This window comes from Anolis sagrei, chromosome 4, assembly GCF_037176765.1.
Source record: "Anolis sagrei isolate rAnoSag1 chromosome 4, rAnoSag1.mat, whole genome shotgun sequence".
NCBI lineage: Eukaryota > Metazoa > Chordata > Lepidosauria > Squamata > Dactyloidae > Anolis > Anolis sagrei.
This window is the reverse complement of record NC_090024.1, coordinates 226,458,157-226,485,327: the sequence shown is the minus strand read 5'-3', so window position 1 is coordinate 226,485,327 and position 27,171 is coordinate 226,458,157. Positions and strand designations below refer to the sequence as shown.

General features: G+C 44.2%; 1 protein-coding gene across 1 annotated transcript in view; it reads right to left on the bottom strand.

Annotated features, from left to right (window-relative positions):
* TFAP2C (transcription factor AP-2 gamma) overlaps window positions 1–6,956 on the bottom strand; it is a 42,450-nt gene extending 35,494 nt beyond the window's left edge. The window contains exon 1 of the mRNA XM_060772065.2: window positions 6,848–6,956. Coding sequence (XP_060628048.1) covers window positions 6,848–6,877 — 30 coding nt within the window. The 5' untranslated portion in view covers window positions 6,878–6,956. The remainder of the gene's footprint in view (window positions 1–6,847) is intronic.
* Window positions 6,957–27,171: the final 20,215 nt, after the last annotated feature.

Sequence of the window (27,171 nt, the reverse complement as noted above, 5' to 3'; positions counted from 1 at the left end):
TTTAAAGTGGACTCGTTCTCTAGTGTGATGAGGTCCTAAGTCCCACGAAACTCAAAACGATTTTCCTGAGCAAGACATCTCTATAGGATCTGTTACTCATCCGTCGCACACCCACTCACTCAGTATCCTTATGTCATGGCTGTTACTCTATGAGGGCAACCTTAACCCCAAACACCCCAGGGCTCTGAAACAAGAGTGGGCAAGAGGGAGATTGGAGAGCTACCCTTGGATCCTAGAGGAGAAGGGACAGGATGTAAATCTTAAATTGCATCTCCACGGTAGAATTAATGCAGTTTAACTAGACCGTAATTGTCATGACTCAATGCAAATAGGAGTTGTAGTCTACAAGACTTCCGTGCCAAAGAGAAGTGGTGATTCACCAAACTACAAATCCTAGGATTCCATAGCATTGAGCTAAGCAGTTAAAGTGATGTCAAACCGTTTGGAAATCCTCAGTGTGGATGAACCTCAGGAGTCAGAGAGAAAAAGGAGAGGCTTGTGGTGCAAGTTGAAAACTCAGCCAAACTCTTACCTGTCCTTTCTTCCCTCTTTAAAATCTCACCAGGTAAAACTTGCAAAGGGATCTCTCTCTCTCTCTCTCTCTCTCTCTACACACACACACACACACACAGAGAGAGAGAGAGAGAGAGATCCCTTTGGAAACTTCCCCTGGTCAGATTTTAAGGAGGGAAGCGACAGGTAAGAGTTTGACTGAGTTTTCAATTTGCACCACAAGCCTCCCCTTTTCTCTCTTGACTCCTGGAGTTCATCCACACTGCAGACTTATGCAGCTCAGTGCTATGGAATCTTGGGATTTGTAGTTTGGCGAGTCACTTTGGCACAGGAGGCTGAAGGACTTATATGTATATACATATGTGTGTGTTTGTGCGCGCACGCACACACACACCGGTGGCACAGTGGGTTAAAGCTCTGAGTTGCTGAACTTGCTGATCAAATGGTCACAGGTTCGAATCTGGGGAGCGGGATGAGCTCCCGCTGTCAGCCCCAGCTTCTGCCAACCTAGGCTGTTCGAAAACATGCAAATGTGAGTAGATCAATAGGTACCGCTCTGGTGGGAAGGTAAGGGCGTTCCATGCCGTCATGCCGGCCACATGACCTTGGAGGTGTCTACGGACAACGCCAGCTCTTCGGCTAAAAAACGGAGATGAGCAGCAACCCCACAGAGTCGGACACGACTGGATTTAATGTCAGGGGAAACCTTTACTTTATATATTAATCAGGGACAGGTTTTCCTGATCTCTCTTAATCTGTCGACCCTCACCCGCAGGTGCCTAAGGAAAGAGCTAAAGAATCTACATTTTCAACTGGAAAGGTGAGGTTTCCTTCCACCCCTCTTTTTCTAGCGCTTGGCGTCATTGGGACTAGCTATCTCAATGGGAAGGAAAAACAGCGAACCTTACAAGTTAGATGACAGATAGTGAGATCCCCCTGTCTCCCCTCAATGCTTTTTGCAAAATGTGCTGGCCTTTTGCCTTTTCTTTTCCCAAATTCGAGCAGAGCTGAAGGCGGCCCAAAACCATTGAAGTCTTGCCTTCTGCATTCGGGAAAGAGACGGCAGAAAGAGAGCCCAAGATCTGCGCGATCGTGGCCTGTTTAATATATCTATCCAGGACCTTTGAATTGTTTATGGAAAGGAACCCTTTTGGGAAGCATTGTTAGAGGAGAATCCTACGGGAGTAAAATGAAAAGTTTGTTCTGCTTCCTTTCCCTTCGGCGTCAGAAAGAATCGCCTTGTAACTCCACTTCTCCGAAACCGAATTTAAGTGCATTCCTTCCCTGTGAAAGTCGCTAAAGAAGTTCGGGGAAAGTGAAGGAGAGAGACCCAAATCACTCAAAGGGATTGCATGGGTGACTTTGAGGGAGAAACTAACAAAAAAGTGAATTAAAAAGTTTGTTAGTTTATGCACAGTCTGTGCAGTTCGCAGTAAATAAACCAATTTACGGTACCTTTTTAGTTTTGTTGTATACAGTTTTCCTGTTAGTTTTTACATGTGTCTACAGCTTATGAGTTAACCAGTACACCGTTGAGAGTCGGTGGTGGAAGCGCCTTATTTGGTGGCTCTTAAACAGAGGCTGGATGGCCATCTGTCGGGGTGCTTTAAATGCGGTCCTGCTTCTTAGCAGGGGGTTGGACTGGATAGCCCACTAAGTCTCTTCCAACTCTAGGATTCTATGAGACAGAGGCCGCTTCCACACAGCTAAATAAAAACCCCACATTTTCTGCTTTGAAATGGGATAGATGGCTGTCTGGACACAGATAACCCAGTTCAAAACAGACATTGTGGGATTTTTCTACCTTGATATTCTGGGTTATAGGGTTGTGTGGAAGGGGCCAGAATATTAAGAAGCATTGCACTAAGGGCCCTTCTACACAGCCCTATATCTCACAATATCAAGGCAGAAAAACCCACATTACCTGAGTGTAGAGTGAGATAACCTAGTGCCCTTCCACACAGTCCTATATCCCACAATATCAAGGCAGAAAATCCCACAATATCTGCTTTGAGCTGGGTTGTCTGAGTCTACACTGCCATATATTCCAGTTCAAAGCAGAAAATGTGGAATTTTCTTCCTTGATATTCTGGGATACAGGGCCCTGTGGAAAGGGCCAAAGATACCCCCATATTAGTGAGTTAAACCTAAATTGTATAGCTGTGCAGATTCAGCCCAAGAGACTAAAAATTCACATATACAGTATAGGGCAAAGATAAAATGCATTGGTAAATTCACAAAATATGCACCAGGAGAAGTTAAAAAGTGACTTTAGAGCTGCTTTTTATAGAATTCAGACTAACTGTAAGAGAAAACTTGACATCCATGGGACTTTGGGCCCTTCCACGCAACCATATATCCCAGAATATCAAGGTAAGAAATCCCACATTATCTGAGTGTGGACTCAAATAACCCAGTTCAAAGCAGATATTGTGGGATTTTCTGCCTTGATATTCTGGGATATAGGGCTGTGTGGAAGGCTCCTTAATTACTTAACAGTAAATTCTTTTCATTTCAGTGACTATTAGATCGAGCCTATAAAACGCAATTTACTTTAAGTTGGAGTCTCTTTGCATGCAACTTTTAGTACACATTCATTTCACTTTCCAGGGAAATATGAGGCTTAGGGCCCTTCCACACAGCCATATAACTGAGACTATCAAGGCAGAAAATCTCAGCATCTGCTTTGAACTGCATTATCCAAGTCCACACTGCCATATATCCCAGTTCAAAGCAGATAATGTGGGATTTTATTCAGTTGTGAGGAAGGAACCTCAGATAAAGAGGAGGCTATTCTTTAAAATAGTTTAAGAGGAAATAATATGCATTTAGTTTTCAGACCTGACCATCAGAAAAGGGAGACCTTTTAAAAATGGCACCTCTTTCATGGACACTTCTCTGTTTTCAAACCCTTGGGGTTGTGGGTTGTTTTTTCGTTAAGATGTTAAAATCTCATTTACTTGTTCCTAAACTCATTATCTAGATCCCTTCCAGCCCCAAATAAATCACTCTAAACTAGGCCTGGGCCAACTTAGGCCCTCCAGGTGTTTTGCACTTCAACTCCCACCATTCCTAACAGCCTCAGGCCCCTTCCTTTCCCCCCTCAGCCACTTTAGGAATGGGAGTTGAAATCCAAAACACCTGGAGGGCCCAAGTTGGTCCAGGCCTGGTCTAAATCTATACTCCACAGAAGAGTGAATTTCTGGGAAAAGTTAAGGAGGGAAGAGAGGTGAGGGCTCTGGGGAAAGGATAGTAACTAGAGAGGGGGGGAGGAAAGAGCCTAGTTCTTTTGCAACAGGTGGATACAGCCTGAAATAGTTCCTTTCTGATTGTCTTTTTTTTTTTAACTTCCCGGACTCCTAGGAAAACTGAGGTGACTTACTGGAAACTTTCCTGACCAAGGAGTTCTGCCTGGTTCTAAAACTGACCTTTTGCCAGGAGTTAAAATCTGGGATATTATAGCTATTCCCTTTCCATGAACCCCTTAAATAGCAGCCTGGCCCAAAACTCAACCCAAGTCTGCCTTCTCAAGAGGGAAATCCCACCCCTCCCAAAGTTGCAGGACTTGGATGCATCTAGGCTGTAGAATTAAGAGTAACAATAGAAATATTCCACTTTTACCTGAGTATTATGGAAATTTGTGTTTTGATAAGGCTACAGCACTATAGAGCAGAGAAGAGTTTCTGCGATTCCCTAGCATTGAGCTATTGCATTTAATGTAGTGTCAAACTGCATTAATTCTAAAGTGTAGATGCCACACTGGCTAATCCCTTTGTTCACCTGGATTCCAAAACGTTTCAGGCCCTCTCCTGCTCAGTTTCAAGCTGCACAAGAAAAAGGCCAACCTGGAAAGGGCACAACCCTCTCTCCCTCTGGATTGTCGAAGGCTTTCATGGCCGGAATCACTGGGTTGCTGTGAGTTTTCCGGGCTGTATGGCCACATTCCAGAAGCATTCTCTCCTGACGTTTCGCCTGCATCAATGGCAGGCATCCTCAGAGGTTGAGAGGTCTCACAACCTCTGAGGATGCCTGCCACAGATGTGGGCAAAATGTCAGGAAAAAATGCTTCTGGATCATGGCTATTCAGCCCAGAAAACTCACAGCAACCCGGCCGTGAAAGCCTCCGACAACTTATATGTCTCTGCCTGCCAATTCAGCAAGGAGAAGAGGAGACAACATCACTCCTTAGCCAGAATTCGCTATTATTAGCTGAGGCCGAGAGAATGCGTCTTTCTTTATATCCAGTTCCCAATTTGATTCTGAAAATGGCAATCCTTAAAAGACAATGCGAGATTCCGGCCAATCCATTCTTCCTCCTGACGGGAACGTTTATTTACAGAGCTACTAGGCACAATTCCTATAGACTCCAGAATCCAATTAGAGGCGAGTTTGGAAAAGTTTTGACTTTGGAGCCTATGACAACCAATGGAATGGCAGCCACCGCTTTCCAAAGAAGGAGTTTTTCTAAGTCTTGCTTCAAACCTTTCAGCGACCATGTCTGCAGTGGGATTCTGGGATTTGTAGTTCCCCCAAATTCAACCCCCTCCACCCTCAAACTTGGGACCTCCCAAACCGCGTTGAAACCGGAGTCTTTTGGCGTGGAGCCGACCTGAAGCTGTCAGTCCAAATTCTCCCTGTCCATCTGGCTAAAGGAGACATGGGCAAACTTGGGCCCTCCAGGTGTTCTGGACTTCAACTCCCACCATTCATCACAGGCTCAGGTCCCCTCCTTTCCCCCCTCAGCCGCTTAAGGGGGGAAAGGAAGGGGCCTGAGCCTGTGAGGAATGGTGGGAGTTGAAGTCCAAAACACCTGGAGGGCCCAAGTTGACCTATGCCTGTGTTAAACAGATCCAAGAGCCACCAATGTGGTTCGCTTCTCTTCCTCCTCCGTTGGCTTAACCGAGGAGAATGGCTCTTTGGACCCGATGCACCTTGACCTACGAGGAACTGCCCTTTACTCCCACGTAACTCGATTATAGACGAGACAGCGAGGCCTAGTGGGTTGAGCGTCGGAGTCACATCAACAATCCATGCCGTCTGACTTTGTTTACTCAATGCTGTGGATTCCTGGAAGTTGTACTTTTACAAGGTCTTGAACCTCACCAAACTCCAACTTCCCAGGAGTCGATAGTATGGAGCCAAGTGTTGTCAAACTGCATTAATTCCACAATGTGCGTGTCTAATCCTAAAGGCCCTTCCAAACAACTATATAACCCAGGGCCCTTCCACATAGCCTTATTTCCCAGTATATCAAGGCAGAAAATCTTACAATGTCTGCTTTGAACTGGGTTATCAGAGTCCACATTCAGATATTATGGGATTTTCTGCCTTGATATTCTGGGATATAGGGCTGTGTGGAAGGGCCTCCAGAATATCCCCCAAGAAATGGGTTATCGAGTCCACATTCAGATATTATGCGATTTTCTGCCTTGGTATTCTGGGATATAGGGCTGTGTGGAAGGGCCTCCAGAATATCAAGGCAGAAAATCCCACAATATTTGCTTTGAACTGGGTTGTCTGAGTCCGCACTGTCATATATTCCAGTTCAAAGCAGACAATGTGGGAGTTTATTCAGTTGCGTGGAAGGGGCCCAAAGGCTCACTATGGGTCCTTCCACACAGCCATATTATCAAGGCCGAAAACCCCACGATAGCTACTTTGAACTGGGTTATTTGAGTCCACACTGCCATATAATCCAGTTCAAAGCAGACAATGTGGGATTTTATTCAGCTGCGTGGAAGGGGTCCAAAGGCCCACTATGGGTCCTTCCACACAGCCATATAACCCATAATATCAAGGCCGAAAACCCCACGATATCTGCTTTGAATTGTGTTATCTGAGTCCACACTGCCATATAATCCAGTTCAGAGCAGAAAATATGGGATTTTATTCAACTCTGTGGAAAGGGCCCGAGGCTCTGGAAAATCAGGCTTCGAATCCCTGCTCGGCCATGGGACGAGTCTCTCTCAAGTTGGGTCTACACTGACCAGGTAGCGCTGTTCCAAACCGCGTTAAGGTTTGCAATGTAGAACCAGCCGCAGCCTCGAAGGAAAACCATGTCAAACCTTGGAGAGGGTCAGAATGGGCCGGAAAGGACTTGAAAGCAACCCAAAAGTCCTCCAAAACTTCCAAGGAAGTCTGAGTCGACTGGAAGATCCGTAAATTTGGAGAGGAGCAGGAGAAAAGGGTCCAAACCCACCTTCCTTTTGAAATGCCTCACCCAAACCCTTCAGGAGGGATTTCTCCGGCTTCGGAAGGTTCCAACAACACTTTCAAAACTTTCCCAACTCGCTTCCAGTCCCAAACTCCCAAGTCTAAAGAGGGAGAGACGTACCTGCCAGTCGATCCTCCCCAGCAAGGCCATGGGGCTCCGATCCGCGGGCGGGCGGGACTCGAACCCCGGCCAGCAGCTGCCTCCCTCTGGAAGGAAGTGTCCGCACCTGGGCGCGAGGGAGGAAGAGCCCGCGCCTGCGCAGAGGGACTCCCACTCACTCCCTCTCTCTCTCTCCCCCTTCTTCTTTGCTTTCCCTCTCCTTCTGCTCTTCCCTCCGGCTCTCCGAGGATGCCGCTGTGCCTGGTTTTTCTGGCTGGCTCTGATTCCTGGGCGCTTCCAAGGCTTCGGGAGAAGCAGAGGGCACTCAGGGCAGGCTGCTGCTGCCGGGCCAGGGACTGATGCTTATCTACCTGGGATGCGGCTTTCCTCCCGACGAGCCCTCCCCAAACGGGATTGGGAGAAAACCCGATCGATTTGCCGCCTTTTATCTTTGAGGGAGGGGTCACAGGTATGGGTCTTTTTAGGGGAGGGGTCACAGATGAAAGAACTTCGCCGCCAGAAGAAAGAAGGGTTAAAGGGAGAGCAGAGCTGGGGACCCACCCCCACAACCCCCCCCCCCCCCCTTCGAGATCCCAAGTGAAAAGCAAAACTCTTCAAAAGTTGTTTTGGGAGAACTTGGAAAGTTCACCTATTGAATCAAACCGCTCCGAATCCGGTTTAGCCAGGGATATTAAGGGAAAGTAGGGCTCAGGAAACTCACTTCTTTCGATTATCAAGCTCAAAGGGTTCCTTTATGGATTGCAATGATCAAAATCCCCCCTTAAGTGATGCAGAGCAGAAGAAAGTTTTGGGAAACTCAGGGTACCTCAACCTAGGGGCCAGGACCCCTGGGGAGAGTCACCAGGGGGTGTCAGAGGGGTCACCAAAGACCATCAGAAAAAATATTTTCTAGGTTCTTGTGGGTTTTTTCGGGCTATAGGGCCATGTTCTAGAGGCATTTCTCCTGACGTTTCGCCTGCATCTATGCCTCTAGAACATGGCCCTATAGCCCGAAAAAACCTACAAGAACCTAGTGATTACAGCGGAAAGCCTTCGACAATACATTGAAAATATTTTCTGTTGGCCATGTGGGTTCTGTGTGGAAATGTGGCCCAATTCTATCGTTGGCAGGTCTGTAAAGAGGACTTTCCTAATCAATTTGCATGGTTCAAGCCAGTGTTAAAGGCACAAGAGTTTGACTAATTAAAAACAAAAGGAATAAACTCTAGAGGGAAGGATGAAGGGATTTTAAAAATTGTATTTTAAAAGTCTTTACTTAAAAAAAAACAACTCTTCCAAGACAAGAAGAATGCATCATTTACTGCCCCCCCCCCCCCAATGATGCTAACTTGGGAAAGTTAATTTGTTATATCATGAATCTCTAACACAACATTTCTCAAGGGGGGGGGGGGGTCACGAGGAGGTGTCAGACCATGAAAATACAGTATTTTCTGTTGGTCATGGAGTTTCTATGTGTGAAGATGGAGTTCAGAATGCTCTTTAATTCTAGATAAACTATAAATCCCAGCAACTACAACTCCCAAATGCCAAGGTCTATTTCCCCCAAGCTCCACCAGTGTTCACATTTAGGCATATGGAGTAATCCTGCCAGGTTTGGTCCAGATCCATCATTGTTTGAGTCCACAGTGCTCTCTGGATGTAGGTGAACTACAACTCCAAAACTTAAGGTCAATGCCCACCAAACCCACTATTTTCTGTTGGTCATGGGAGTTCTGTGTGCCAAGTTTGGTTCAATTCCATGATTGGTAGAGTTCAGAATGCCCTTTGATTGTAGGTGAACAATAAATCCCAGCAACTACAACTCCCAAATGACAAAATAAACCCACCCACCCCCACAACCCCATGAATATTCAAATTTAGAATGAATGCAATTGGACACCACTTTGACTGCCAGGACTCAATGCTCTGGATTCCTGGGATTTGGAGTTTGGTGAGGCACCAACTCCACATTCCTTTGAGGAAGGAACTCAGAAAAACTATGGAATCTCTCAGGATTCCATAGTATTGAGTCATGACAATTAAAGTGCCGTCAAAATGCCTTCATCCTACAGTGTAGATACACTCAGATACTTCCTTCTGTGCATGTTCACTAGAAAATACACCCAATTGAGTGCAAGAAGACTTACTTTGGTGTAAATCATCATAAATGCAAAAGATTGAGCTACAAAATCAGGGGTCGATGACTGTGGCCCCTGGTTTGCATTTTTCCAAGTTTTGCAGCACTGCAAAGGGGTTGTATAGAAGTATCTCTTTCCACAAAATATGCTTGCTGCAATGCTTTGAACTGCAGCAAGTGATATATAAATTATCAACCTTAGTATGCATGTACACTATAGGATTAATGCAGTTTGACATCATTATAACTGTCATGGCTCAATGCTATGGAATGAGAGGGGACCAGCTCACTTTTTGGCAGATGGCTAGTCTGGATTCCATAGCATAGGCTCAGGGCTCCTACAGTGTGGTCAAACTGCATTAATTCTATACTGGGACTGTGCCTTTAAAATCACAGAGAAGAGAAGCGGCTCTCCAATTTATTCAGCAAATCCAGTTTGAAGTCCCACCTGTATGGTCCACAGATGTCTTATGGAGATTGCCAGCCCTGTCTGGATTTCTTATGAAGGAAGTAAGATATGTTTCCATTGCATGTGAAAGCTTTCATTTTCTGAACCCTGATAGAGATAGAGCAAACCTTGTGTTCTGAAGAGGAGACCCATTGGCATGAATTAGGTTTGTGAGTCACAAAAGTATTGAAAGTCTTTTAATTTCAGTGAGTTTGGCTTATGACTCCCCAGTGAAATGTTCTCCCCATGTCCAAACTTATAGTGGAAGTCCTTGGTGGCTCTTACTATATGGGTTAAACCCTTGTGCCAGCAGAACTGCTGACCAACAGGTCAGTGGTTTGAATCCAGGGAGAGTGGGGTGATCTCCCTTTGTCAGCTCTAGCTTCCCATGCGGGTACATGAGAGAAGCCTCCCACAAATGGCTAAGGGTGAAAAGGAAAGGGCCTGAAGCTGTTAGGAAGTGTGGGAGTTGAATTACAAAAGCTGTCAGGAATTGTGGGAGTTGAAGTACAAAAGCTGTCAGGAATTGTGGGAGTTGAAGTACAATGCACCTGGATGGCCAAAGTTTGCCTATGTCTACTTTAACTGCATAGGACTTAACCAGGCAATTTCAAGTGCCATTGCTTTCAATGGGACACGAAACCATTCTGCTTGGACCAGATTGCACTCTGGTTTCACCTCTCTTTTCTCTCTCTCCACTCTCCCACTTCAATTAAATCAAATTGTGTTCTCCCTGTTCTTTCCTTCTCTTTCGAAAACCAAAATCAAACAATCCCTTCCCACTTCCATGAACGTTTTAATTTGCCATGCAGCACCACCACGAGAAACCCATTTCATTCCCTTAACAGAGCTGTGGAGTTATTTACATCGATATTTATAAAAATACAACAGAGGAAGAGGCTTGATGTTCAAAGGCCATGTAAATACTCCATTTTTTGTTTACACTGTTTCAGAGAAACCATCTCTGTGTCAATGTGGAGAGAGAAGACAGTCCAATTCAAACCAGATCCCCCCAAGAGTTTCAAGGGGGTCTTTTCTTGTTGTGTATGGGTGTGTATCCTTATGTGTTTTAATTTTCCATTGTTTGTCTCCTTTGTTTGGAGAAAGATGGAGTGGAAATGCTTCAAGAAATACATGAAACAAGACTGTGCTGCCTATCTAATCAAATAGGCGCTTGTTCTGAATAGAAATATACAGAATGATGGAATAGCAAAAACTGAAAGAGGGGGGAGATAACAAATCTAAACTCTACAAAACTTTCATTGATTTTTATGGAGCCTCCGATGGCGCAGTGGATTACCAACAGGTTGGAGGTTCGAATCCGGGGAGAGTGAGGATGAGCTCCCTCTATCAGCTCTAGCTCCTCATGCAGGGACATGAGAGAAGCTTCCCACAAGGATGGTAAAACATCAAAACATCTGGACGTCCCCATGGCAATGTTCTTGCAGATGACCAATTCTCTCACACCAGAAGCGACTTGCAGTTTCTCACGTCGCTCCTGACATGAAAAAAATGGATTTTGGGGGGGATCCCATGCATACTGTGTGATTTATTCTTATTTCAGAGGAATACCCATTTCAAGATTAGCCCTATTCAGGCTTTATTGGATATGATGTACATAGGACCTCAAGATGCTGTGCACCTTCACATAATTTATGACTTATGTTGACTGAAAGAGCAAAAACCTATTATGGGGTATTCTAAGGCTGAGAGTGTGCAATTTGCTCAAAGTTGTAGGTTGGATTTTCGTGGCTGAGTAGGGAGTCAAATCCTGGTCTCTAGAGACATAGTCCAACACTTTTTTTTCCATGTCAGGAGCACCTTGAGAAACTGTAAGAGAGAATTGGCCATCTGCAAGGACGTTGCCTAGCTGGCCTCTGGATGTTTTACCATCCTTGTGGGAGATTTCTCTCTTGTTCCCACATGGGGAGTTGGAGCTGACAGAGGGAGCTCATCAGCACTCTTCCCGGATTCAAACATCCAACCTGTCAGTCTTCAATCCTATCAGCATAAGGGTTTAACCCATTGCACCACTGGGGGCTCCTCTAAGGCTGAGAATGTGCAATTTTCATGGCTGAGTAGGGAGTTAAACCCTGGTCTCTAGAGCCATAGTCCAACACTCAAACCAGGACATCAGCCTCAATCCCCCTACTTTCTAGAGCTACCATATTAGAAGCACAAGTCATTTCAGAAGATGCATCCACAATGTAGAATTAAATTAGTTTGACACTAATTGCCATGGATCAAGGCTATGGGATTGTGGGAATTGTAGTTTGGTGAAGCACCAGCAGCACTCTTTGGCAAAGAAGGATAAGCATCCTGTGAAAAGCAACAGCTCACAGCTTTCTCAGCTTTCACAGCATTGATCCTCAAAAGAGACCTTTCTGTAGTCCCATCACCTTCACAGACATAGCCTCAGGTCTTGAGAAGGGCCTCTTCAGTGGTTACTCCCAAGCACTGAAGCTCCTTTCCCAGGGAAGCTAGAATGGCCCCCCATTATCTTCTTGTCTGCAGACAAAGACTGTTATATTATCCTTAAAGACATTTAGAAAGGAATGTGTTTTTTAAAAAGAAGGGCTTAAGAGGGTGCTGCATTGCTTACTTAACTGTTTTATCACTTTTTAGAAATCCCATTTAGCACTTTGTTTAAATAGATTTGAGTATAATGAATTCTATGTGAAATACTGACCTTTGAATGTTGTACTAATATTTGATTTACTTCAATTGTAAACTACAAGTGGTCCTACATTTGAGAGGAAAGGTAGCCTATAAATAAAGATAATTGCAATTGGGTTGCTGTGAGTTTTCTGGCCATATTCCAGAAGCAATCTCTCCTGATGTTTAGCCCAAATCTATGACAGAGGATGTTAGGTCTGTTGGAAACTAGGCAAGTGGGGTCTATTTATCTGTGGAATGTCCAGGGTGGGAGAAAGAACTCTTGTCTGTTTGAGGCAAGTGTGACTGTTGCAATTGACGACCGTGATTACCATTGAATAGCCTTGCAGTTTCAAAGCCTGGCTGCTTCCTGCCTGGGGGAATCCTTTGTTGGGAGGTATCAGCTGGCCCTAATGGTTTCTTGTCTGGAATTCCCCTTTTTTCTGAGTGTTGTTTTTTATTTAGTGTTTTTTTAATACTGGCAGCCAGGCATTAAAGCTGCAAGGCTATTCAATGCTAATCAAGGTTGTCAGCTGCAACATTCACATTTGCCTCAAACAGACAAGAGTTCTTTCTTCCACCCTGGACATTCCACGGATATATAAGCTCCACTTCCCTAGTTTCCAACAGACCTCACAACCTCTGAGGATGCATGCCATAGATGTGGGCGAAACGTCAGGAGAGAATGCTTCTGGAACATGGCCATACAGTCCAGGAAAACTCACAGTAACCCAGTGATTCAGGCCATGAAAGCCTTCAACAACATAATTAATGATATATTCTCTTTCCTTCAAGGAGCTCAAGACAACATACTGGATTCTTCACTCTTCACAACAATCCTGCATAGTTGGTTGGCCTGAGAGAGTATTCTCACTTCCAATAGAACCAAGGTCATTTAAACCCCAATCCAATACTCCAGGGGCTACACTACATGAATACTAAGCTTTTATGCTTTTAGCAAAGAAGCAGAAATAAAATGGTTTTGGCCAGACCTTAGGGTATATCTGTACTGTAGAATTCACACAGTTTGACACAACTTTCACTGCCATGACTCAAAACTATGGGACCATAGGTTTTATCCTTTGGTGAGGCATTAGCGCTATTTGCCAGAAAAGGCTAAAGACCTTATAAAACTACAACTCCCAGGATTCCATAGCACTGAACTGTGGCACTGAAGATGGTATCAAACTGCATTTGTTCTACAGTGTAGATAATGCATGGGCAAACTTCGGCCCTCAATTGTGGGAGTTGAAGTCCAAAACACCTGGAGGGCTGAAGTTTGCCCATGCATGATGTAGATGCACCCTAAGTCCTCCTAACCAATGAATGTCTCAACAGAATCTATCTACAGGTATTCATAGAATCATAGAATCAAAGAGTTGGAAGAGACCTCATGGGCCATCCAGTCCAACCCCCTGCCAAGAAGCAGGAATATTGCATTCAAATCACCCCTGACAGATGGCCATCCAGCCTCTGCTTAAAAGCTTCCAAAGAAGGAGCCTCCACCACACTCCGGGGCAGAGAGTTCCACTGGTGAACGGCTCTCACAGTCAGGAAGTTCTTCCTAATGTTCAGATGGAATCTCCTCTCTTGTAGTTTGAAGCCATTGTTCCGCGTCCTAGTCTCCATGGAAGCAGAAAACAAGCTTGCTCCCTCCTCTCTGTGGCTTCCTCTCACATATTTATACATGGCTATCATATCTCCTCTCAGCCTTCTCTTCTTCAGGCTAAACATGCCCAGTTCCCTAAGCCGCTCCTCATAGGGCTTGTTCTCCAGACCCTTGATCATTTTAGTCGCCCTCCTCTGGACACATTCCAGCTTGTCAATATCTCTCTTGAATTGTGGTGCCCAGAATTGGACACAATATTCCAGATGTGGTCTAACCAAAGCAGAATAGAGGGGTAGCATTACTTCCCTAGATCTAGACACTATGCTCCTATTGATGCAGGCCAAAATCCCATTGGCTTTTTTTGCCGTCACATCACATTGTTGGCTCATGTTTAACTTGTTGTCCACGAGGACTCCAATATCTTTTTCACACGTACTGCTCTCGAGCCAGGCGTCCCCCATTCTGTATCTTTGCATTTCATATTTTCTGCCAAAGTGATGTGGCATATAATCTGGAGGAATTTGGCCTACAATAGCCATTCAAACAGATTCCTTATGGCTCAGTCTTAAGGCTTTCAAACCAGGAACCCATCTGTTTGTGGCTGCAGCTACACTGCCAAATAATGCAGCTTCAGAATGCAGTGACTGGATTATATGAGTTGACACTGCCATATAATTCAGTTCTTAATTGATCCCCAATTCATCACTAATCTTAGGATTTTAGATCAGTGTACCTGCTTGAGCCTTTACACACAAGGACTTTATTGAGGTTGAGAACTTTCCAACTTTCCCACCTTCCATTAAAAATAATCAAGATATGAGAAAAAAATGTGGAAACTAACTTTTGGGTTGGTTTGAGAAAGTAAATACTCCTTGACATGAAATGGATTCTGTCTCCAGGGTATAAGACTGTCAAAGTCTTTGAAATTCCTTACATCTGGAGAGAGTACCCCACTTCTCCTGCTCCATTCTCCATTAATTGGTTAGTGAGCAAAAGGAAACCAAAAAAGCAAGAGACCCCCCCCCCCCCCCACACACACACACATTCATTGCAAATGGAAAGCAAAGAAGAGACCCCCCTCCCCTCCAACCTTCTCCAAATGGACCCTCCAGGCTAGATTAAGCATCCAATATACTCCTGGCTCCAAGCCAATCCATAACCCAATTGTTAAACTGGACTATGTGGATTTCGGCTAACAGTCCCATTGATTCCAATGAGTCTAAATGCCCCAAATGCTTTCAGGGACATTTGAGGCCTTTTTCACAAGGTTCTTTATAGAAAAGCCTTTTTGTGAAAGTCAGCCATGTTGATTTCCATTTTTTAAAAAGAGTCTGCCATGTTGATTTCAAGGTGAGGCTGAAAAGGAATGGAGCCATAGCTGGAGGGTCAAGCCTTATCTCAGTTGCAAAGCCGTGGGATTTATGTATCTTTGACGTGATTGATCTGACAAAGGCAATTTGTATGAATTTCTCAAGTGAAGAGAAATCTTGATTTAGTGGTTATGCTCCCAAGCTCAGGAACGCTTGACTTGGTAGGGAAGCTGGGCTGGGATCCTGCTTGCTGCAGAAGAAGAATTTAACTGGGCAGACAACCGTATTTTCCTTTCCCCTTTACTCCTGTACCTTTAAATTTAATTTTTTGTGCTTTTATTCATTGTCTGCCTATTTTGTTGCAAATCAAATGTTGTGTTTACAGCAAGTTTGGTGCAAACAATCAGCATTAAATATTTTCTCAATGGGCAATTGGAAAAGATAAACTTCAAATACATATATATTCCAAGCTTCCAGAGAGAACCGACTGATCAATTCTGGGAAGCCTCTCATCTTCTGTATCTTTTCCAAGATAGTAAAATAGATCAATATAACCCATTTGTGAGTTGAGGTTTGTTTTTTGTTTTTTTGTGTCAGGAGTGACTTGAGAAACTTCAAGTTGCTTCTGGTGTGAGAGAATTGGCCATCTGCAAGAACATTGCCCAGGGGATGCCTGGATGTTTTTGATGTTTTACCATCCTTGTGGAAGGCTTCTCTCATGTCCCCACATGGGGAGCTGGAGCTGACAGAGGGAGCTCATCTGCGCTCTCCCCGGATTCAAACCTCTGACCTGTCCATGTTCAGTCCTGCTGGCACAAGGGTTTAACCCATTGCGCCACCGGGAGTGGTGAGAGTTTGTGTTTTTGCACTGCTGACACTACTATATCAGAATAGTAGACTTTATTCTCGTATTTTATATAATCACAAATAAGGTTCCATTAATGTGCTGTCATGATAATAAAACATCGTGTACTAGCTTTAAAAAAGCAACCTTGGAACCTGTTTCTACATTTTCATGATAGGTGGTGACATAATTGTGTTTGCAAATAAACACAAGACTCTATCAGTTCCATCGAATCAGTTTCAGGGCCACATTACATGATCACAGGAGGCTGGTTGATAAATAGGCCAAATAGGGGACATTTCTCACCATGATGCTTCACTATGCCTCATAATCTGTGATTTTTTTTCCTGAAGGAAAAAAAGAAAGAAGGGGGAGGAGAGAATTTCTAAGTTTCCTGCAAATTTGGGATGGGGAATTCAAAATGTAGAAGGAAGAATTTTTGCAATATAAACATGGAATAATGTTTTCCAGTTGTTTTATTTTTCTGTGATAGTCTCTCAAAGCTTGGGGAAAGTATTTTTGACTTCTACTCCTGAAATGTTTTAGCAAGAAGATAATAAGTGTTAAATACCTTATCAATGGGCAATTGGAAAAGATAAATTGATTCTTCTATTCTACCTTTCATCTTTACCCAGTGTTTCATAGATCATTCTTAAAATGCCTTCTAATGTTCAAGGTAGATGTACTCTTCTGTGACTTCAAACCACTAGATAGATCTGCTGCTATCCTGTGGTCTATCAGAAAACAATCCTTCCCCTTTCTCTCGGTGACAGCACTTGCGGCATTCAAAGGCTGTTCTGTCTTCTCTTTGCCAAGCTGAACATGTCCAGGTCATTCAACCTCTCCTCATATGTTTTGTTCTCTGTTCTACTTCTTTTTTTCGCACTTTTTTTTTGGTATCAGGAGCGAGTTGAAAAACTGCAGGTTGCTTCTGGTATGAGAGAATTCACCGTCTGCAAGGACATTGCTAGGGAACCACTGGTGGCACAGTGGGTTAAAGCGCTGACCTGCTGAATTCACTGACCGAAAGATCTCAGGTTCGAATCTGGGGAGTGGCATGAGCTCCTGCTCTTAGCCTCAGCTTCTGCCAACCTAGCAGTTCGAAAACATGCAAATGTGAGTAGATCAATAGGTACCGCTCCGGCGGGAAGGTAAGGGTGCTCCATGCAGTCATGCTGGCCACATGACCTTGGAGGTGTTTACAGACATTGCCGGCTCTTTGCCCCCAACCCCCAGAGTCGGACACGACTGGACATAATGTCAGGGGAAAATCTTTACCTTTTATCTAAAGACATGGCCTGGGGGTGACCAGATGTTTGATGTTTTACCATCTGGTGGGATGCTTCTCTCATGTCCCTGCACGAGAAGCTGGAGCTGACAGACAGGAGCTCAATCTGGTCTCTGAATTTGAACCACCAACCTTTTGGTCAGCAGTCCTGCCAGCACAAGGATTTAACCCATTGTGCCATCGGGGTTCCCTTTTTTTTTCACTGACAAGTCTTTATTTTGCAGTGTAGAAGCTGTTAAATTCAGGTGTTCTGTTCTCCTTACTACTTATCATTCTTGTTGCCCTTCTCTGAACTCATGCCAACTTCTCTGTATCCTTCATGATGCCCAGAACTGAATGCAGCAATCCAGATGAGAACTGATCAACGCATATCTTTAAGACTGCTTCACTGTTGCACTGAGATTTTGTGTTTTACAGACCTGATACCCAAATAACTGATTCCATGAACTCAAGTGAGAGTCGAGTTAATATCAATTATCCTTGGGAAGTTGACAGGGCCTGCTGCAAACGTTTCCCTGAGCTGTCTCTTATTCTTCCGTCCACATCCATAAGTGTTAGGGAGCTGGATCTAGCCATCCTCTAAATTACCTACAATGCCCAGAAAACCCCAAAACAATGTGAAGGGAGTTGTAGTTGCTGGGATTTATAGTTCACCTATATTCAAAGAGCATTCTGAACTACAGCAACAATGGACTTGAACCAAACTTGGCACACAGAACTACCATGACCAACAGAAAATACTGGAAGGGTTTGGTGGGCATTGAACTGGGGTTTTAGAGTTGTAGCTCGCCTACATCCAGAGAGCACTGTGGACTCAAACAATGATGGATCTGGATCAAACTTGGCAAAAATACTCAATATGCCCAAATGTGAACACTGGTGAAGTTCGGGAAAAATAGACCTTGACATTTGGGAGTTGTAGTCGCTGGGATTTATAGTTCACCTACTACCAAAGAGCATTCTGAAACCCACCAACAATAGAATTAGGCCATACTTCCCACACAGAACACCCATGACCAACAAAAAATACTGTCTGTGATGGTCTTTGGTGACCCCTCTGACACCCCCTCATGACCCCTTCAGGGGTCCCGACCCCCAGGTTGAGAACTACTGCACTAGAGGATATCTTTGGCATGAGTGTCCCCATGGCTCTTGTCTCTTAGTTGAGTTTGGACTGTTAATCCTCAGATAGTAGCCCTCCAATGAATCCCAGGTACTTCAGGCTGTATTCCAGAGGAAGGAACTGGCAAAACCACCTCCAAGTATTCTTTGTCTAAGAAAACCCTATGAAATGCATGGAAGTGCCATAAATTGGTATACACACGCTGAAAACTATTTGGGAAGTTGAGGCTTATTATGCCTCAGCTCATTAAAAAATGTCTATATGTAATTCCAGCTTTTGAAGCAAAACCTCCTCAAGGCAATTTGCAAGGTAATATTTTCAAGTGAGAACATATGACCAAGAACTAGCTCAAGCAGCATAAAAACAGAGGGGGGAAATAACAGGAAAAAATCCATTTAGAAGCAACAGCAATCATGACAATTGCCACTTTGCACTGCAGGCGTGGAAGATATCACACCCGACTCCTCCTTAAAAGCAATTCACACTGCAATGTGACCTAAAATAAGCTGCTTGTAACAGTGGTAAAAGGGATCCAGCTTCTCCAACTTACTTATTGGCTAGGAAAATGTGAGATCTGTGGAAAGTGAAAAGAAATGGTCTTCAATCAGGTGGGCTTAGGGCAAAATGACAACCCCCCCAAAACACAAGGCATATGAATCATGTCCTCTAGCAATGGCTTGCTGTCCACCACTGTATTGATGCAAATAACTTCTAATGAGTGTTAATTGCCAGGAATGCCTGGTGTGGACACAGGAGAAAGCCTTCCCAGCGGCTGCCTCAAGCCTATGGAGCTCCCTCTCAAGGAAAGCCCAGTTGGCCTTCACTTTGCTCTCATTTCAAAGGCAGCCTTCACTCGAACTGGTTGGAGCAGAAGAATGTACAATAAAACATGCAGTGTGTGTTTTTATTTGTTTTAAACTAATGTTTTAAACTTTAAGTTTTTTCTTTATGTTTTCCATGGCAACTTTATGGTCAGCTTCTGGCTTAAGTTGACCACAGAGTTGCTCTGAAGGATACAGAATTCCCTAGAAAGAATGTATTAATTTCATCTGTGAATAAGTAAATAATTAAGTATTCAGATTTGCAAAGGATATACCCACAAATATGGAGATCCACTGTATTTGTTTTATTTACTATATTTATATCCCTCCTTCATGGCGCTCCATGCAGTCATAATGGCCATATGACCTTGGAGGTGTCTACGGACGATGCCGGCTCTTCGGTTAGAAATGGAGATGAGCACCACACCCCAGAGTTGGACACGACTGGAATTCATGTCAGGGGGAATCCTTTACCTTCACCTACTGCTTCAGAGGGAAGGTAGCAGCACTCCATGCAGTCATGCTGGCCACATGACCTTGGAGGTGTCTATGGACAACACCAGCTTTTCCGGAAGTAATTGCACATAATTCCAGTCCATCTATTGCACTCTGAAGGCTTGCTCCCAGAGCCACATTTTCACTCTCTTTCTGAAGATCAGGAGGGAAGGGGCTGATCTAACATCACTGAGAAGTGAGTTCCACAGATGAGGGTCCACCACTGAGAAGGCCCTGTCTCTCGTCTCCACCAGTCGCATCTGCTATCTTAATCTCCGAGATGGTTCATAGGGGGAGATCCATTCTGACAGGTAAGCTGGGCCAGAACCATTTAGGGCTTTATAGGCTAAAATCAACACATTACACATCAAAAAACCAAATACATAATATTCCACTGGGCAGAACCCAAAATGCTTGGAATTCAATTGAACCTCAGGTCAATCATGAAGATCTAAATCCTCACAGAACATCATTTTATCTAGATTTTAGAAAAGTTAGTTTCTTCAACAACAACTACCAGAATCAATATTGCCACTGTATTTTCAAAGGTTTTCATGGCCGGAATCACTGGGTTGTTGTAGGTTTTTCGGGCTATATGGCCATGTTCTAGAAGCATTCTCTCCTGATGTTTCACCTGCATCTGTGGCAAGCATCCTCAGATGATGTGAGGACCTCACAACCTCTGAGGATGCTTGCCATAGATGCAGGTGAAACGTCAGGAGAGAATGCTTCTAGAACATGGCCATATAGCCTGAAAAACCTACAACGGCCCAATATTGCCATGCTTAAGCTTGCTAGGGGACGTTCTGGGAGTTGCAGTCCAGAAAAGTAATGTTTTCTTAGGCAAGGAATATTTAGAGATGATTTTTCCAGTTCCTTCCTCTGACATATATATAGCCCACAGCTCTTGGCATTTGTGGGCCACATCCCATCTCTGTACTAACCAGGGCTGTTCCTGCTTAGCTTCCCAATTCAGATGGAATCTGGCACATTTCGGGTATTTAGGCTCTATCTTTGTCTGGGGTTTACAAACAAATCTCAATATCAAAGTAATGTGTTAGAGCAGAGAAGACATTTGCAGTAGGCCTGGGGGCATTTTTTAAGGCAACCCCCTTCCACCCAGATGTTATTTTGAGAAATTTGTATATTTCGATGTTAATTGGGAATTCAAGTGCAACATTTTTTAAAAGTGAGTTGCTCCTTTTGGAAACTTCTAGCAAACAAAGCTCACTTTTTTGGGCAGGTTGAAAAAAGGACAGTCTGGTGAATCTGGAAAAGTTAAGGGCCACAAAAAAGTGGCTCGGGGCTACCTGTAACCCAGAGGCAAAAATTGCTCAACTCGTAGTTAAAGATAGTAAGAGAATAATTCGCCAGTTGCAGAGAGACAGTCCTTATTTGGTGTTACATGTGGGAGCAGCTCCTCATAGTGGTACAAAAACAAAAGCCACTGTGGAAAAATAAGTTTCTGTGGCAAATGGTAACAATTTATCTTCACATTGATAAAAGGAGGTAGCCTGTCCTGGGGGCTTCATGGCTGAGCATGGATCCGAATGCAGATGTTCCAAATCTGAACCCAAAATTCAAATGAATACACCATTGTGATATTATGGTTGGAGTATTCTGATGCAACTCCCCAAAACACACTGAGTAACCTTGTCCCAGTCTTTCTTTAATGTAACCTGCAGTGGATTAAATTGTGAGCTGCTAAACTTGTTGACTGAAAGGTCGCAGGTTCAATCCAAGGAGCGGCATGAGCTTCCGCTGTCAGCCCCAGCTTCCGTCAACCTAGCAGTTCGAAAACATGCAAATATGAGTAGAGCAATAGGTACCGCTCCGACGGGAAGGTAAAGGCGCTCCATGCAGTCATGCTGGCCACATGACATTGGAGGTGTCCATGGACAACGCTGGCTCTTCAGCTTAGGAATGGAGATGAGGAGTGTTGGACTCGACTGGACTTAATGTCAGGGATAAACCTTTACTTTTACTTACATTGATCAAAACTACAGTCATCCCTCCACATTTACTGAGATAATTGAAAAACTACTCTCTCTCTCTCTCTCTCTCTCTCTCTCTCTCTCTATATATATATATATATAGAGAGAGAGAGAGAGAGAGAGAGAGAGAGATAATTGAAAAACTACTCTCTCTCTCTCTCTCTCTCTCTCTCTCTAGAAAGAGACTGAGAAAACACATCTCTAGGAATGTCTAGGTCCTGTAGCATGACTCTATGGACAACTTCTGCTGGAAACTGGCCACAAATTTGTACTGAAGGGCTAATATATTCCCAGAGAGATGTACTCTCAGGTAAAAAAAAGTAGCTTTCCTGAAGAAATAGACCATAGAATCTCACTGAAACACCTAGAGATAACATTTTAATCAAATTCAAGAGTAATTATGTTTTGAGCTCACTGGAGCAAAAGTAGGAACTTTTGGTAACTAACAACTAACGAATAAATCTACTGGGTTGAGCAAGTTTTGGACTTCCAGATGTTGTTGGACTACAACTTCCACCAGCCTTAGCCAGCACAGTAAATGCTGAGTGATGATGGAAATTATCCAACATCTAGCAAAGTGAGGCTTAACTGCAGGCATTTTGGCATGCAACACAAATAAGCTTCCCCCCTCTTTTCCTGTTGTATCAGATCCTGGAGCTCTTCATTTAGGTCATTATATTATTATCTTAAAACAATTAATGCACTTCATTTTTCTTCACCTGACTCCAAAAAGATCTTGTTGCAATTTCCAGTTCATCTTCCCACAATCTCTACATTTCCAAAGGCTTGGAAAAGTTGCCCATTGAACTTCAAGGAAAATTGTCTCCAGCCATGATAGCCACTAGATGTAATGCCGGGGGATCATGCACATTATAGTGAAATAAAAAGCCCAAACTCTAGGCTTTCTGTAGGTCACCATCATACCCAATTTTATTTTCAGGTCCACCTCACACAATTTCAATACCCCCCCTTATGAAAAGATATATCTTATTCACATCCATTAAAAACACACACCTCCTTATTAGCCGCAGTAGCACAATGGGTTAAACCCTTGTGCCGGCAGGACTGCTGACCGAAAGGTTGGTTTGAATCCAGGAAGTGTGTTGAGTTCCCATCTGTCAGATCCAGCTTCTCATGCGGGGACACTACAGAAGCCTCCCACAGGATGGTAACGCATCCAGGTGTCCCCTGGGCATCATTTCTGCAGACAGTCATTTTTTTCACACCAGAAATGACTTGTATTTTCTCAAGTCGCTTCTGACATGATAAAAAAATGAGGAAGTAAGGAGTAATACTGTATGATAAGAACATCAGTTTCAATTGTGCTGGATACAAACTGGTATTTAAATCAAGAATGGGTAAGATTCAGACTAGAACTTCTAGAATTCAGCATTGACTATGTCACCTAATGCACTAATGGAAGCTGCAGTCCAATGCCATCCAGAGGTGTGCACATTGCCTCTCTTGGCTTAGAAATGTTAGAAGATGTAATCATAGGATCAGTAGAGTAAATGTGTGATTCCGTGTTATTTCAAGCAGGCCAATGAAAAGAGGCAGAATCCTAATGAATAGATGACATATGACATGTACATTCAAATCCAGACTTTCAGTTTCCAAATTTGTGCATACATATTTCAATTTTGTTCATAGAACTCCTCTTTCTTAATTCATTGCAGCATGAGATTTCAGGACTCACATTTCATAAAAGTATTATGCCTGATCAAAAAGGAGTAATCAGTTGTTAAATCCTGATTTAAGCGCATGCAACTAGCTTGGGTTCCCAAAGCAGCCTCCCAAAAAACATTACAAAGACAATTAGAGGACCTTCTGAATGTAGTGAAGTCTGATGTCCAAAACTAAAGAAAGGAATCTTCCATGAAAGAGATCCTTTCCTTTTGCTAGCAAAAGGTGGCTCTATGTCCTCACAGTTTCAATGTTATGTACAAAAGAACATTTCTCTTTTTAGCTGAAACCAAAATAATTTTCACAAATATCCAAGCAGTCCTAGAGACATTTTCTACAACAGGAGATATTCCACACTGCAAACTTGTAATACTTTGATTACATTCTGGGATGCATAGTTTATGGAGAGGCATTTACAGTTCTCAGCCAGAGAGTCATAGTGCTCATCCTGACTAAAAAACCCTGAACCCCACAGGATGCAACTATGTCAGTTAAAGTGGATCATATGGTTATATGTAATTCTTTGGTGTTATAATGAATAAGAAGATAAAAGTCAAACTAAATTTTTCACATCTACAGTCTTAATACAATTGGAAAGTTGTGGCTTAGATTGCTCAAGGAAGGAAAAAGAAAAAGAAGGAAAAGAAAATGGTCCCAATTCAACCAGACAACCAGGATTTAAAAGCATGGCTAAGAAGTTTTGGGAAAGGCAAAATATAAAGTGATAGTAAGGCAGAAAGGTATGCAGAAAGGTACAGCTGTAGATATGCAGAAAGGTACAGCTATAGAAAAGGCAAAAAGCACAGCTTTAGTTTTACTAAAGCTGCCGGGGTTTGCATGTAGAAAAGAGAACGGATGGACTTGACCATATATGGGAGACAAAGACAGGCTCAAGATGAGTTTTTTATGAAAGGGTGAAAAATCGGTCATGAGACCTGCCAACTTTGCAGAAAGGAAGTAGCCAAGGCTAAAGTTAAAACTTGCCAAGATCAGCAGATGTTTTCAGCTGTATTTTGCATGTCAGCATCTTGAGATGTTTCCAAGAGGGGGCTTGCTTATTGCGAAGCGAAACTTAAAAATATATGAGCTAATTGCTTAATATAACTATAATATTGACAGCTTTCTTAACCAATGATTTAATCTTCGGGGCGGCTCTTAAAGCCGAACCCCTTTTGATGTATAAAAGGAACACTACCTTTGATGCTGGTGGGCTTTCCCCAGAGACGCCATTGTTGTGTCGGAGAGCCACTAGCAGCTGCTATAATAAACTTTGATATTCTTGCTGAACCCAGTTGGCTGTCTTTCCTGACTCATCTGCGTCCGCAATTTGAACTGAAACGGAGCATTTTGGCTGAGCCTCTGAGCAATTGCTCAGGGAAAGAAAAAGCCTGCTTCATTTTTGGAGGTTCCACCGAGATTTGATTCAGACGGGCCAGAGTCGGGGGAGACGGATCTTGTTGGCAAGACGATTTTTGATCAGCATCAGGGGCGCGAGAGGCGATTGCCGTGAGCCGAGACAAAGGGGGCCCCCGACTAATAACCGGCTGCGACACTCCCCTCTTCTGTCGGTGCTGCTTGATCAAGGTAAATCGCAACTCTTCGGGTTCTCAAGAAATCAACTGGGAGTGGAGGAGTGATAAGAAGGATCCAAAAGGAGGAAAGTCCGGGGGACGAAGGTTGTTCCAACGTCTACAGAGACCCGGCAAGTATAAGTGGTCAAGTAAAGACACTAGGTAACACACACCAGCGCTGGGGGAAAGGGGGACCACTAAGTATCCCGTGGGGTAGTGGGAGGACGGGGCAAACCTTGCAGTTCCTAAAACGTGCCGTCGAGTGTCCGGGCGTCTAGGTCAAGGTTTGCTCCCCACTAGAGGCCATGGGTGGGAGGAACTCAAAGACAGTGACTCCGCTTCAGTGTATGCTAGACAACTTTGACAAGTTTGTAGCTGCATCGAGTCAGGGAGATCCAGGAGATTTTAAGGACTACAGATTAAGGAATCTGTGCACAGGAGAATGGCCCACCTTTCCTTTTGGGTGGCCTGCAGAGGGGTCGTGAGACCTAAAGATTAGGCAGGTAGAAAATTTTGTGCTAACCATCATCTGGATCAATATACTTATATTGATGCCTGGGACAACGTGGTGACCCAAAATCCTGATTGGGTCCGGAAGTATTAAAAAAAAGAGTGCAGTGTATGATGATAAGGAAGAAAAAAGAGGAAAGTCAAGGTTAAGGTCCTTGCCCAGGAAGAAGAGCCGGCGGAAGAACATAGTTACCGGGGGCAGCGATATGCAATTCCCAATGCGCCCCCGCTAACAGTGGCTATGGGCACTAAAAGAGAGAATGTACAGAGAAGGTGTCAGGAGAAGAAGGAGGCGAAGGACGAGGTCAAGACAGAGGCAGAGAAAGAGATAGAGGATGTGGAAGAGGCAGTGGAGGCTGCACCCCGTACCAGAAGAGGGAAGCAGTAGTGGCTGCAATAGCAGAAAAGAATGGGAGGATGCGGAGGAAGAGGAATGAACCGACCAGGCTCTCGTTTTGCTGGACCCCGGGGAGCCGATGGTCACTATAGAAGTAGGGGACCAGCAAGTTGACTTTTTAGTGGACACTGGGGCAGAACGATCAGTGGTGAACAAACTTATTGGTCCTACCAGCGCAGAAGTCACCAAAGTGGTGGGGCTGTCAGGAAAAATTCAGAAATGCCCTTTTCTACAGGAACGGACGTGTAATCTGGCAGGCCATAATGTGAGTCATAAATTACTATATCACCCTGATTGCCCAGTGTCATTATTAGGAAGAGACATTTTGTCAAAATTAAGAGCACAAATCCAATTTTTAGACAATGGCCAAATGGAATTGACAATACCCATGGAAGAGGAATGGAGGATCGGGCTCCCAGACTTGGAGAAACCGTTTGACTTGTTCGTGTCTGAAAAGGAAGGAGTGGCTATAGGGGTGCTTACCCAGACATTAGGATCATGGCAGAGACCAGTGGCTTATCTGTCAAAACAGTTAGACACGGTAGCACAGGGAATGCCGCCCTGTCTTCGTGCAGTGGCAGCCGCAGTAGATTTGATAAAAGAAGCAAGTAAATTGACCATAGGACAGCCACTGGCCGTCAAAGTACCACACCATGTAAAGGCGCTATTAGACACCAAGGGACCGCGCTGGCTCACAAATGAGAGACTGACAAAATATGAGGGGGTGTTGTGTGATAACCCGATGGTGACCCTAGAAACTTGTGCCACCTTAAATCCGGCCACCTTGTTGCCTGCCCCAGGAGAGGAAACAGTCCACCAGTGCATTCAGGTGATGGAACAGGTATATTCCAGCCGACCTGACTTAAAGGACGTACCAATGTCCAAGGCAGACATGACCCTGTTCACAGATGGCAGTAGCTTCATGGAGAACGGTGAGAGGCGTGCAGGATATGCGGTGGTACAGGGGGGGGGAGAGATTCTGGAAGCAGAGTCGCTCCCTCCGGGAACCTCCGCTCAACGGGCTGAATTGATAGCCCTCACCAGAGCACTGCAGTTGGCAAAGGGAAAACGGGTCAATGTCTACACGGACTCAAAGTACGCCTTTACTACGCTCCATGCCCATGGAGCTTTGTACAAGGAGCGGGGACTCCTTACGTCGGCGGGAAAGGGCGTTAAAAATGCAGCTGAGATTGTGGCCCTCCTGGAGGCGGTATGGGACCCGGACAAAGTGGCTGTAATGCATTGCAAAGGACACCAAAGGGGAGAAGACCCAGTGACACAGGGTAATAGACTAGCTGATTTGGCCGCAAGAGAGGCAGCTAAGCACCCCCACAATAAGCAGCACCTGTTGGCTGTGACGGTAATAGGAGATCCCCCATTAGAAAAGTTTACATACACAAAAGAAGAGGAGAATTGGGCTTTGGGAAAAAAAAAAGGAGAATGGAAGGGAGAGGTCATTG